This window comes from Physella acuta, unplaced genomic scaffold (assembly GCF_028476545.2).
Source record: "Physella acuta isolate Inbredline_101_S28 unplaced genomic scaffold, ASM2847654v3 ptg002423l, whole genome shotgun sequence".
Lineage (NCBI taxonomy): Eukaryota > Metazoa > Mollusca > Gastropoda > Physidae > Physella > Physella acuta.
This window is the reverse complement of record NW_026733910.1, coordinates 16,905-29,848: the sequence shown is the minus strand read 5'-3', so window position 1 is coordinate 29,848 and position 12,944 is coordinate 16,905. Positions and strand designations below refer to the sequence as shown.

Here is a 12,944-nt window from a genome sequence, read left to right as displayed (position 1 = left end):
TTTTATATATTAATTGTAATTGCAGATTGATTGCTAATAGTTGCTCTTTATTATACTATGTCAAAGAATAAGTCGATAAAAGTTGTCATAAAGTGTGTGAGTAGGTGCATGGTTTTATGTTTGTATGTATATCTATGTATATGTAAACATACTCAAGACTATCAGCTTTCTTTATGTATAACGATATATACATATATATATATATATATATATATATATATATATATATATATATATATATATATATATATATATATATATATATATATATGTAAAATAGTACGTTTTTTCTTGCTATTTCAATGATTACTTTTTTATATATTAATTAAAATTGAAGATTGATTGCTGATAGTACAATGTTGATCTTTATTATACTATGTCAAAGAATAAGTCGAAAAAAGTTGTCATAAAGTGTGTGAGTAGGTGCATGGTTTTATGTTTGTATGTATATCTATGTATATGTAAACATACTCAAGACTATCAGCTTTCTTTATGTATAACGATATATACATATATATATACATATATATATATATATATATATATATATATATATATATATATATATATATATATATATATATATATATATGTAAAATAGTACGTTTTTTCTTGCTATTTTAATGATTACTTTTTTATATATTAATTAAAATTGAAGATTGATTGCTGATAGTACAATGTTGATCTTTATTATACTATGTCAAAGAATAAGTCGAAAAAAGTTGTCAGGTCAAAATATTTAATTTTAACAAAAGCAAAGACAGCACACAAAAAAAAAACTGTTTTCTTTTTTCCTTGGTGTACGGTTAGGTTGAAATCTGTGCTGTATGCTTGAAATATAACTATCACCATCTGCAAAAATAAATTTTGGTATTATTTTATTAAGGCAAATCTAATTAAAATTATAAGTTATTTTAATTTGAGAAAATATACTTAGAATATTATGATGCCATGTTAAATAAATGTCTTCCAACATTTTGTGTTAAATTGTTTACTTACTTTTGTAAAAAAATTCTAAATTACTCGCTAAAGGTAGTATTAAAACAGTAATTATTACTTTTTTTTTTATTTAAGAACAAATAATGGATTTTACTTTTTTTGATTACCATTGAGCAATAAATGCAAATCATGTTTATGGGATAAAGTGATTTGGTGGTAGAGTGCAGTGCAGTAGCGTAGCGAGGGGGGGGGGGGGGGCGGGGGGATATATGTCCCCGGGCACCGACCTTAGGGGGCGCCAAAATGGGTTGGAAAAATAAATTGAAAGGTTGAGGGGGGTGGAAATCGTAAGTTTGAGGGGGGGGGGGGGTGCAAATCGAAATCTTGACGGGGGGGGGGGTGTAAATCGAAAGTTTGAGAGGGGGGTGCAAATCGAAATCTTGAGGGGGGGGGGGGGTGCAAATCGAAAAGTTTGTCCCCGGGCGCTGGGAAGGGTCGCTGCGCCTCTGGTGCAGGGCTACTAACCCGAAAATCTCGAGTTCGGATTCATGACTCTAGTGCCTGTGGGGGGAGGGGGGAGGGGGTTATCGCCTTGACGCGAGTTAAGACAATTGGGCATCACGTTGATCACTTTATTTCTTCACCTACCTGGAACACAGGATCAGGTAAACTCTACTTTATTTGTCGCATGCACTACATTGTCTTGGTGGGTGATTTCGAAATCGATTTGTTTTTTTAAAGTTACGGTAATTGACGTTTATTTCTCAGTTAAATCAAGGGCGCGGTAAAAAAAAAAAAAACTTTTTAAATACTCGTTAGAAAACAGTTATTTCTTTACAGCTTTATCAAGATACATCCGCATATGCATTTCCACTAAAAAAAATCGTGGAAAAATCTTGGTAACTATGACGACGGCGGCCATCTTGAAAAATTAGAACCTTTGTAGGTTTTCCGCCATTCATAAAATATTATATTTTAAGCTTAATAAACAATGAATTCATAATCTTTTTCCATATTTTGGGGGTACTCAGCTAAAAATGTTACGTGCATATATTCAAACTGTTTTTATGAATTTTCAACTTGTGGAAATGCATACGTGGATGTATCTTAATAAAGCTGTAAATAAATAACTGTTTTCTAACGAGTAATATTTTTTTAACGGAGCCTCACCCCTTAAATCAAGGGCGCGGTAAAATCCATATTTTTTTTTTCATTTTAATTTTAAGCTCTTCAAAACTTACCCTCTACGACGGTGCGTGGTAGTTCTTTTTTTAACACTTGGAAAAAAAAACTTCAATTAATTAACCTAAAAAACTTAAATTTGTATGTAATATAATAATTATAGAAATAAATAAAGCCTGTATTGAAATAAAATATTTCTTTAGTTTGTTTGGTTGTTCTTTTTATTCTGTGCTTAAACACGTTGCAATTAAAGTTAACATAAAATTTAGTATTATGTAAAAAATAAATTACAGAAAATAAAGAAAAAGAAAAAAAAATTACTTACTTATAAAATACAAATTAACTTTAAAAAAGAAAACATGATTTAGACTTACATAAGAACATGGTTTATCGTTTTTTAAGGTATTTTTGATAACACCCATTATAACTCGTCGTGAGTCAATAATAGACATAGCAACTAGCTGATGTGTTTGGTGATTTTTTCTCTACTTCATTTAATGAGGACTAAAATTTAATCAAGACACTTACGTTGTTGTTTTTTTCTTTTTCACATCTTTTGCCTTCTCTGCCTTGGACGCATGGTTGCCTTTATGTTATAAATTTTAATCATTAACATACTTACAATCATAGATAGGTCTAGCAAACATACTTTGTCTAATTTTATATATATTTTAGCGAACAATAATTTTAGTTAAAAAAACAGAAGTGTGTTACTTTAAGCCCCAATTTTTTTTTAGAAAAAAATATTATCCTCTTCTTCGTTTTTAGCGCTATTTCCATACTGACTATTGCGATTATTAATTCGTTATTTCTGGATGGATGGATGGATTAATGGATGTGTGTCCGCAGCCTTAAGTCGTATCTTCTCCTCAACGAAGCAATATCGAGGACTAGTTCCAAAGCAAATATGTTAAGCAAGTACCGAGGATGATTGTGGGCCAAAATAATTCCCGGAATTCCTTCCTGGATTTCCCGGAAAAGCCAAAAAACCTAGAAAAAATGCAGTTTTTTGCCCATATCTCGGCAACTAGACCACTTAGCGTCTTGAAACATTTACCAATCGATTCCTGTCATAATTTAGAACAATATTGCCGAGAAAGTTTTCAAAAATATCCTTTCGTTCGGGCACAAAAAATTAATTAAGGAAATTGCGCTTAAATTGTCACTAGACTTTTTATTAACTTGTTTTAATTTTAGTGTTTGAAGGGATCCCCTTCAACACAATTAGGTATACGTGTCAACTAGTTATGGACCATAGAGGCCATTGACTGCTTTCCGATTTAGATTTGATTCGGTAGCCTTTCTCCAACCAAGAACAAACTAAAAGGCAGCATTTATTTTATTTTGGAGTTGTCTCTCCTAGAAGAGTGGCTGTCCACAGCTAACAAGCCTCAACTACCCGAGGGTTTAAACGCGAGACTTTTCGGTTTAACAACCATGAGCTTTACCGACTAGAACTCTAAATATCATCCAACGTGTTTATATTAAACGAGCCGACCCGCTGCGTATCATACGCCGCTATTTAGTTGTTTTTTTTTTTCTACTTTTCAGTAATTTATAATTTGTGAACTCAACAGTACCAATGCTGCCATTGAAAATATTTGCTTAAAAACACTAACCCCCCCCCCCCCCCACGTGAAAGCAGCCTCCTCTTAGTTACCTCCTCTAAGTTTAAAATCGTTTCAAACTCAATTATCTGCCCCTAATAGCCGTCACCAAACCCGTCTCTATGATTGTAAAATGTAAACAGAGTGAACACCGCTCATGTGGGGGTGGGGTGGGAGTGGTAGTGATAGTGATAGAGAGGAAGAGAGGGGACTGCAAAGGCGCGCTTGCAGCTTGTTTTCTAACTGATCCCAGAAGAGAATTATATATATATAGATAGATTACAACAAAAATCTGGCTTTTTGACGGGGGGAGGGGGGAGGTAAATATCGTCAAAAAAGCGTGATATAATATATGAATGACCCATAAACACAACTTACATTCGTCAGCCGCTAGTTCGAACATTTCTATTATTTCTTCTAAAAACTCAACACCTTTAGTGTCTTTTTTACACTGTTTTTTGACTTCTTGTACGCAGTGGACTAAGTCTGGTATATTTCTGTCGATGAGCAACATTACGTCACAAATGTGTAACAAATATAAATGTACATTTTAATAAACATATTGATTACTAAGTTTTTTTTTTTTTTTGTAATAAATAACGACAAAGCGCTTTGACTACTTTAAAAACAACCCTACTTTTCACTTTATTTTATTGGTTATATAAATTCAAGTACTTGCACTGCTGGTGAAATTCTTGCTCTTTGATCTCATTCGCAAGAGCTTCGCATTTTTTGTTACTCAGTTCAGCGCAGCTAAGTTGTTTGTGAGTTGCCCCTGCTTTGTGTCCTGATTTGGCAGGTACATCTGAAAAAAAAAATGGACAGCTTATTTTTTATTAATTTGTTCTGTTTCTTTTTTCTTAATTCTTGTGTTGGTGGCGATTCCATCCAACACAGTATTACGTGTGCCTATCTCTATATTTATTCTATTTTAATCCCCATGACTTTCACTGCCGATCTATTTTTATTATAAATAATCTAACGATAACCCTAATATAACTTTATCCATATCTATATCCACATCTCTGTTCCTATTCATAGTTTATAATAACTTATCCTTAACCTTCTGTTATAGATACAGCTGAATGTATCCTTTTCCAGATACTTACTCTCAGTGGCTTAGCGAGGTCGGGTGTCACTCGGTGCGGCACTTAATGGTGTCACCCCCCCCCCCCCCCCCCCCCCGGGGAAAAACTTTCAAGTTTTCGATTTGCACCCCCACCCTCAAACTTTCGATTTGCACCCACCCTCAAGTTTTCGATTTGCACCACCCCCTTCAAACTTTCGATTTGCACCCCCCCCCCACAAGTTTTAGATTTGCACCCCCCCCCCTCCAGTTTTTGATTTGCACCCCCCTCAAACTTTCGATTTGCACCCCCCCTCAAGTTTTTCTCTATATATTTTGCAATTTTTTGCCTTGGTGTCACCCCCCCCCCCTAAATGGTGTCACACGGTGCGGTCCGCACCCCCCTTCTCGCTACGCCCCTGCTTACTCTGTATAGAGTAAATTAGGAATCGGCACTGGGAATGATGAATGGGACAAAGCGATGTCATACTGCTGTTCTTTTTTTTTTTGGCAGTGGTAATTTACCAGAGGTATTTGACAGGGGTTGATGGAGATTGGTCAGGGTTGGTAATGATGACGGGAAATTAGTGGGGGTATTTGTTTATGATTTAACATGTCAGTGAGACAGCATGTCAGAGGCAACGTCTCAATACGTCAATGTGTCTATGTGACAAATTGTTAATCTGTCATGATGCTTATGTGTCAATGTCTATATATGTATGTGTGCCTATGTGTATTTACGTCTTAGGAAATGAGTTTTTGTTTCATGTATGTGAGTATGCGTCTGTTTGTCTAGGTCTATATATCTATACGTGTATGCATTTATAGGACGTGTGATAATTTAAGTGTCTATATATCTATGCCTCCATGTGTCTATATGTCAATGTGTCAATCTCAAATTGTTAATCTGTCAGAATGTCGATGTGTCGATAACCATATGTGTTTTTATGTCTATGCGTATATATATTATACATCTGCGACGATGTGTGACGGAGTGGACGGGGGGGGGGGGAGGAGGTAAAAATTGTCAAAAAAAACCTTACGTCATTTATTATGACACCCCCCCCCCCCCCCCAAAAAAACAACATACACACAACTTACTTCTATTAGCCGCTTGTTCTTGTTCGATCGATGCCAACATATTGTTTAAGATTTCAACACCTTCAGTGTCTTTTTTACAATGTTTTTTCACTTCATTTATGCAATGAGCTATGACCCGTAGAGCTCTGTCGATGAATAAAATTTCGTCAAAAATGTTTAACAAATTAACAAATATAAATGTACACTTTAATAAATTTACTTACTGCAAACTTTTTTTATATTTATAAACAACGACAAAGTATTTTGACTGTTTAAAAATAAAATACTTTTTTACTCTATTTTATTGTGTGTGTGTGTGGTTTTTTTTTGTGTGTTAAATTTCATTACTTATGGAGATCTTGTCCCAGATTGTTCGCAAGAGGTCCGCATTTTTTTGTATACAGTACTGAGCAGCTACCAGGTTTAGCAGTGTCTAATGCTTTGGGCTTGGCTTTATCAGGCACAACTGAAAAAAAAAATTGACAGTTCAGTTTTATTATTTGTTTTCTTCTTCTTCCTTGTTCTTAAGGATACAAGATACACATGTTTTCGATTTAAAAAAAAATTTTGCTCATAAAAATTTTTATTTCTAAATTCGGTACTAATACCTTTTATCTATCTAACCCGAACATTTCGGACTTCTACAGAAAATGGTTATCCTTTTATTGCAATGTGAAACATGGTACCCCACGACAAATTTTCACACTACTACTCTATTGTTGGTAGAAATTCCAACCCATTACGTGTCAAGTTAATATGCTATATATATATGCCATTGACTCCGATTTCAGCCTGCTTTGATGTTTGGATATGCTACCATAGCTTTGCTCAACCAACACTAAACTATAAGAAAAAATTATTTCGTTCGATTTCTATATTTCAATACAGTATCTACAATGATATATGTGTGTAATTTTAGACATATCCGTATCCATATATCTATTTCAATTTCCATCTCTATCTCTATATATTTATTCTAATTCCATTCTGTTTGATTTTCACTTCCTCTCAATTTTTATTATCAATAATCTAACAATAACCCTTAATATAACTGTATTTATAGCTATATTCACATTTCTTTTTTATTCATAATGTTAGAATAACTTATCCTTAACCTACACCTATACATACAGCTGACTCCATCCTTTTTCATATACTTATTGTGTATAGAACAAATTAGGAATTGGCAGTGGAAATATGAGGAGGGACCAGAGGCGTAGCGAGGGGAGGGGGGGGGGGGGGGGGGGGGCGGGGGGGGGGGGGAATTATGTCCCAAATTGAAAGTTTGAGGGGGGGGGTGTAAATGAAAAGTTCGAGTGGGGGCGTGCAAATCGAAAGTTTGTCCCCGGGCGCCGGGTAGGGTCGCTACGCCTCTGGAAGGGACAACATAATATCCAACTGCTGTTCTTTTTGGCATGGTGATTTTCAAGAGTTATTTACAAGGGTTTATAGATGGGTGATGTAATTGTAATTATAACCGGAAATTTACTGGGAGTAATTATCTATGATTTAACATGTCTATGATACAGTACATCACTCAAACACAACTTACATTTATTAACCGCGTGTTCGATCTTTTGCAATAAATGGTTTAAGCTTTGGACACCGTCAGTGTCTTTTTTACAATGGCTTTTGACATCATGTATGCATTGAACAACGACCGGTACATATCTGTAGATGAGTAACATTACGTTACCAATGTTTAATAAATACAATTGTACATTTTAATAAATATACTGTTTGCAAAGCTTTGTGTTTTTGTTTTTTTTTTATGAAAAACCATAAAGCATTTTTACTTATTTAAAAAAAACATACTTTGTACTGTATTTAATTAGTTTTATAAATTTAATTACTTGATCTTTTGGTCAAAGTCTTGTTCTGACATTTCGTGCGCTATTTCTTTGCATTTTTTGTTATACAGTGCAGCGCAGCTATGTGGTTTTGGAGCTGCCCCGCCTTTAGATCCGGCAGGTGCAGGCACAACTGGAAAAAATTAAGAATTTAGTTTTATTCAGTAGCGTAGCTAGGGGGGGGGGGCGGGGGGGGACATACGTTCTCAGGCGCCGACCTTAGGGGGCGCCAAAATGGGTTGGAAAAAATAAAATCGACAGTTTGAAGGGGGGGGGGTGCAAATCGAAATCTTGAGGGGGGGGGGGTGCAAATGGAAAGTTTGAGGGGGTGAGGGGTGCAAATCGAAATTTTGAGGAGGGGTGCAAAAAGAAAAGTTTGTCCCCGGTCGCCGGGAAGGGTCACTACGTCTCTGGTGTTATTAATTTTGTTGTTCTTCTTCTTTGTTTATATTTCTATTATTGGATGAGATGAAAATATGAGATTCCGTCCAACACAGTCACGTATGACGTGTCAAATTGTGATGCGCCTAATAAGGCTGTAGACACCGATTTCAACTTGCTCTTATGTCTGGATTCGCTTCCATAGGCTTTGTCTAACAAACAACAAACTACAAGAAATTAGTTTTGTTCGATTACACTATTTTCTTACAGTATCGAGAATGATTTTCCTGTGAGGTAATTTTACACATAACCGTACGGATTTACTTAACCCTATCCCTGTTCCCATCCCTATCTCTATGTCTATTCTATTGCCATTCCCTTTGACGTCCACTTCCGATCTATTTTTTATTATCAATAACCTAACGATAACCCTAAATGCTGACCGGTTCCCAGAACGATAAGCAACGGAAAAAAAGCGCAACGGAAAAAAAAAGCGCAAAACAAAAAGCGCAACGAAAAAAAAGCACAAACAGAAAAAAAAGTGCAACATTCACACGCACTGTGGGGTCTGCGTGGTCGAGTCGGTAAAGCTCATGGTTGCTAAACCTAAAAGTCTCGAGTTCGAACCCTCGCGCAGCCACTGTTGGCAGCCACTCTTCTAGGAGAGAAAACTCCAAAATCAAACAACTGCTGACTTGAAGTTTGTTCTTGGTTGGAGAAAGGCTATGGAAGCAAATCCAAAAAGAAAAGCAGGCTGGAATCGGAGTCAATGGCCTCAATGGCGCATGGTCGAGTCGGCAAAGCTCATGGTTGATAAATTCGAAAAAAAGTCTCGAATTCAAACCCTCTGGCAGATAAGACTCGATCCCTCCCAACACTAAAAATTAAGAACGAAAAAGAAGAAGAAGAACTCGCACTGTGTCTACCCAACTCATAACAGATGTTTTTAAGTTTTAGTTTATGGGGTAGGTTGGTTTTATGGTTGGAGTGCAAATCGAAAGTTTGTCCCCGGGCGCCGGGTAGGGTCGCTACGCCTCTGGAAGGGACAACATAATATCCAACTGCTGTTCTTTTTGGCATGGTGATTTTCAAGAGTTATTTACAAGGGTTTATAGATGGGTGATGTAATTGTAATTATAACCGGAAATTTACTGGGAGTAATTATCTATGATTTAACATGTCTATGATACAGTACATCACTCAAACACAACTTACATTTATTAACCGCGTGTTCGATCTTTTGCAATAAATGGTTTAAGCTTTGGACACCGTCAGTGTCTTTTTTACAATGGCTTTTGACATCATGTATGCATTGAACAACGACCGGTACATATCTGTAGATGAGTAACATTACGTTACCAATGTTTAATAAATACAATTGTACATTTTAATAAATATACTGTTTGCAAAGCTTTGTGTTTTTTTTTTTTTTTTTTATGAAAAACCATAAAGCATTTTTACTTATTTAAAAAAAACATACTTTGTACTGTATTTAATTAGTTTTATAAATTTAATTACTTGATCTTTTGGTCAAAGTCTTGTTCTGACATTTCGTGCGCTATTTCTTTGCATTTTTTGTTATACAGTGCAGCGCAGCTATGTGGTTTTGGAGCTGCCCCGCCTTTAGATCCGGCAGGTGCAGGCACAACTGGAAAAAATTAAGAATTTAGTTTTATTCAGTAGCGTAGCTAGGGGGGGGGGGGGGGCGGGGGGGACATACGTTCTCAGGCGCCGACCTTAGGGGGCGCCAAAATGGGTTGGAAAAAATAAAATCGACAGTTTGAAGGGGGGGGGTGCAAATCGAAATCTTGAGGGGGGGGGGTGCAAATGGAAAGTTTGAGGGGGTGAGGGGTGCAAATCGAAATCTTGAGGAGGGGTGCAAAAAGAAAAGTTTGTCCCCGGTCGCCGGGAAGGGTCGCTACGCCTCTGGTGTTATTAATTTTGTTGTTCTTCTTCTTTGTTTATAATTCTATTATTGGATGAGATGAAAATATGAGATTCCGTCCAACACAGTCACGTATGACGTGTCAAATTGTGATGCGCCTAATAAGGCTGTAGACACCGATTTCAACTTGCTCTTATGTCTGGATTCGCTTCCATAGGCTTTGTCTAACAAACAACAAACTACAAGAAATTAGTTTTGTTCGATTACACTATTTTCTTACAGTATCGAGAATGATTTTCCTGTGAGGTAATTTTACACATTTTTTATTATCAATAACCTAACGATAACCCTAAATGCTGACCGGTTCCCAGAACGATAAGCAACGGAAAAAAAAGCGCAACGGAAAAAAAAAGCGCAAAACAAAAAGCGCAACGAAAAAAAGCACAAACAGAAAAAAAAGTGCAAACAGAAAAAAAGCGGAAAAAATATGCGCAACGAAAAAAAGCGCAAACAGAAAAATGCGCATTTTTTAGTGTGCACAAATTTCCTTACGCGCTTTTTTTCCGTTTCGCATATTTTTCTGCTCTTTTTTTCCATTGCCTTTTTTCCCGTTGCCCTAAATATTTCTTTATTCACATCTATATCCACATCTTTTTCCCTATTCATAATGTTAAAATAACTTATCCTTAACCTACTGCTAAACATACAGTTGAATGTATTCTTTTCCATATACTAATTATGCCGTTTTTGTTTGGCAGGGGTAATTTACCAGAGGTATTTGACAGGTATTGATGGATCGGGGTTGGGGGGGGGGTGGGGGGGGGGGGGGGGTAATGATGACGTGAAATTACTGGGGGTAATTGTCTATGATTTAACATATATATGAGACATTATGACAACATCAATATGTCTATGTGTCCATATGTCAATTAGTCTATATGCCAATGAGTCAATGTGTCAAATTATTAATATCTGTATATCAATGTGTCGATTTCTTCATGTCTGCGTGTCTATCTGTGTATACGTCTTGTGAAATGCGCACCTTCTTTTAGGTGTATATGTGTCTGTTTGTCTATGGGTCTATAAGTATAAACGTTTATGCATTTATACGGCATACATCAATTCAGTGTCTATATGTCTATGTGTCTATGTGTCTATGTGTCTATGTGTATATGTGTTCTATTTGTCTATGTGTCTTTGTATATATGTGTCTTTGTATATATGTGTCTATGTGTCTATGTGTCTATGTGTCTATGTGTATATGTGTTCTATTTGTCTATGTGTCTTTGTATATATGTGTCTATGTGTCTATGTGTATATGTGTTCTATTTGTCTATGTGTCTTTGTATATATGTGTCTATGTGTCTATTTGTTTATGAGACTATATGATTATGTGTCTATGTGTCTATGTGTCTATGTTATATGTGTCTATATGTCTATGTGTATATGTGTCTATATGTCTATGTGTCTATATATCTATGTGTCTATGTGTCTATGTGTCTATGTGTCTATGTGTCTGTGTGTCTTTGTGTCTATGTGTCTATATGTCTATGTGTCTATGCGTATATCTGTCTGGACAAGCAAACGCTTAGTAACTAAGATTAGAGAATAGCTCTGCCGACCGTTTTAACACTCTTAAAAAAGTATTCTTACATACATAAATTTCTTATTAAAATTTCCTAATAATATTTTAATTACTATTATTAGCTTATTTATTTAGTTCACTGTATTTAAATAGTCTAACATTTATAGTACATCTCACTTTAAATTACACTTTAACATTTAAAACACATCAAGCTTTACAAGTAACAATAGAACCATACGTGTTTTCAATGAAGGTATAATAGATGTAATTGATGTAAAATGTTACAAAATGTTACCAGCTCGATGTAATGTGTTTACAAAGAACAAACAGCAATTGTATATGTAACTTAATTGAGCAAATCATCATCACCATTAACATTTCCCAACCTTTGCAAGACACATTGGACAGATGAAGTAGAGTTCTTTTCCGTCCATGTCCTTGACTCACAAATAGACAGGACTATGCCCATCCGCTCTACTTTCCCCTACGTGAGCTATGTACAATAGGGCTTGTAAGTCTCTTTACATTATCAGTTTTTACGATTTTAAATAACTTAACAATAGCGTTAGTAACTTTTAATTATTTATTTTACCGATTTAATAAACATATTCACAATTGGTTTGAAAAATACTAGCTGGCTAGTATCATAAGAAGTTGGTGACCTACTTACAAGCCCTATTAGACTCAAGAATCGCTATTGACGCAAGCATATGATTCGAACTCGAGACTGTAGTGACTGGTTTCACTTGTGTTGCTCTACCATCCGACCACGTCGTTACAATTTGAATAAATATAATACGGAAAACATTCTATCTTAGGCAAAATTAAAAAGAAACTTGCTGACCTGATGGCAAAAATGCACAAAGAACAACTAGCGAAGATGTCAGTAGATTCATCGTTAGAGTTGTCGTATCTAACAGCGATCCTGCAGTATGAAGGGTACGGCTTTCAAGCGGTATTTATGGCAAAGCCCCCGTCGGCTGTTTGTAAACGTAGTGGCATATGCAGCTATTAACACCTACGCGACATGTGCCTTCAAATTATGGCTCTTTGCACGTGGCGAGAAACGTCGTAATCGATGCGATTATGATGTAAACGTTGTTGTATAATCAAAATATAAATTGTACACGCCCGCACTCGCACTCGCACTCGCGCGCACGCACATACACACACACACACACACACACACACACACACACACACACATATATATATATATATATATATATATATATATATATATATATATATATATATATATATATATATATATATATTTATATATATATATATATGTATATATATATATATATATATATATATATATATATATATATATATATATATATATATATATATATATATATGT

At 35.5% G+C, this 12,944-nt stretch overlaps 1 protein-coding gene across 1 annotated transcript; it reads right to left on the bottom strand.

Moving 5' to 3' along the window:
* Window positions 1-722: 722 nt before the first annotated feature.
* Window positions 723-12,577, bottom strand: LOC131933260 (uncharacterized). Its single transcript, XM_059290043.1, has 12 exons — window positions 12,420-12,577; window positions 9,624-9,753; window positions 9,321-9,439; window positions 7,728-7,857; window positions 7,427-7,545; window positions 6,223-6,340; window positions 5,896-6,020; window positions 4,404-4,533; window positions 4,107-4,225; window positions 2,650-2,707; window positions 2,181-2,216; window positions 723-852 (listed from the first exon to the last, which is right to left on the bottom strand). Exons 1-12 carry the CDS (start codon window positions 12,469-12,471, stop codon window positions 846-848), a joined length of 1,143 nt encoding a protein of 380 aa, XP_059146026.1. The 5' UTR covers window positions 12,472-12,577; the 3' UTR covers window positions 723-845.
* Between the last annotated feature and the right edge of the window lie 367 nt (window positions 12,578-12,944).

What these genes read in the sequence shown, in the direction of transcription:
- LOC131933260 (XM_059290043.1), bottom strand. Translation starts at nt 12,471, where the DNA reads ATGAATCTACTGACATCTTCGCTAGTTGTTCTTTGTGCATTTTTGCCA. An exon ending in GACTTTGACCAAAAGATCAA is followed by an intron (nt 9,440 to 9,623) that starts GTAATTAAATTT and finishes ACTCATCTACAG; the next exon opens with ATATGTACCGGTCGTTGTTC. An exon ending in AGAACAAGCGGCTAATAGAA is followed by an intron (nt 4,534 to 5,895) that starts GTAAGTTGTGTG and finishes TTTTTTTTTCAG; the next exon opens with ATGTACCTGCCAAATCAGGA.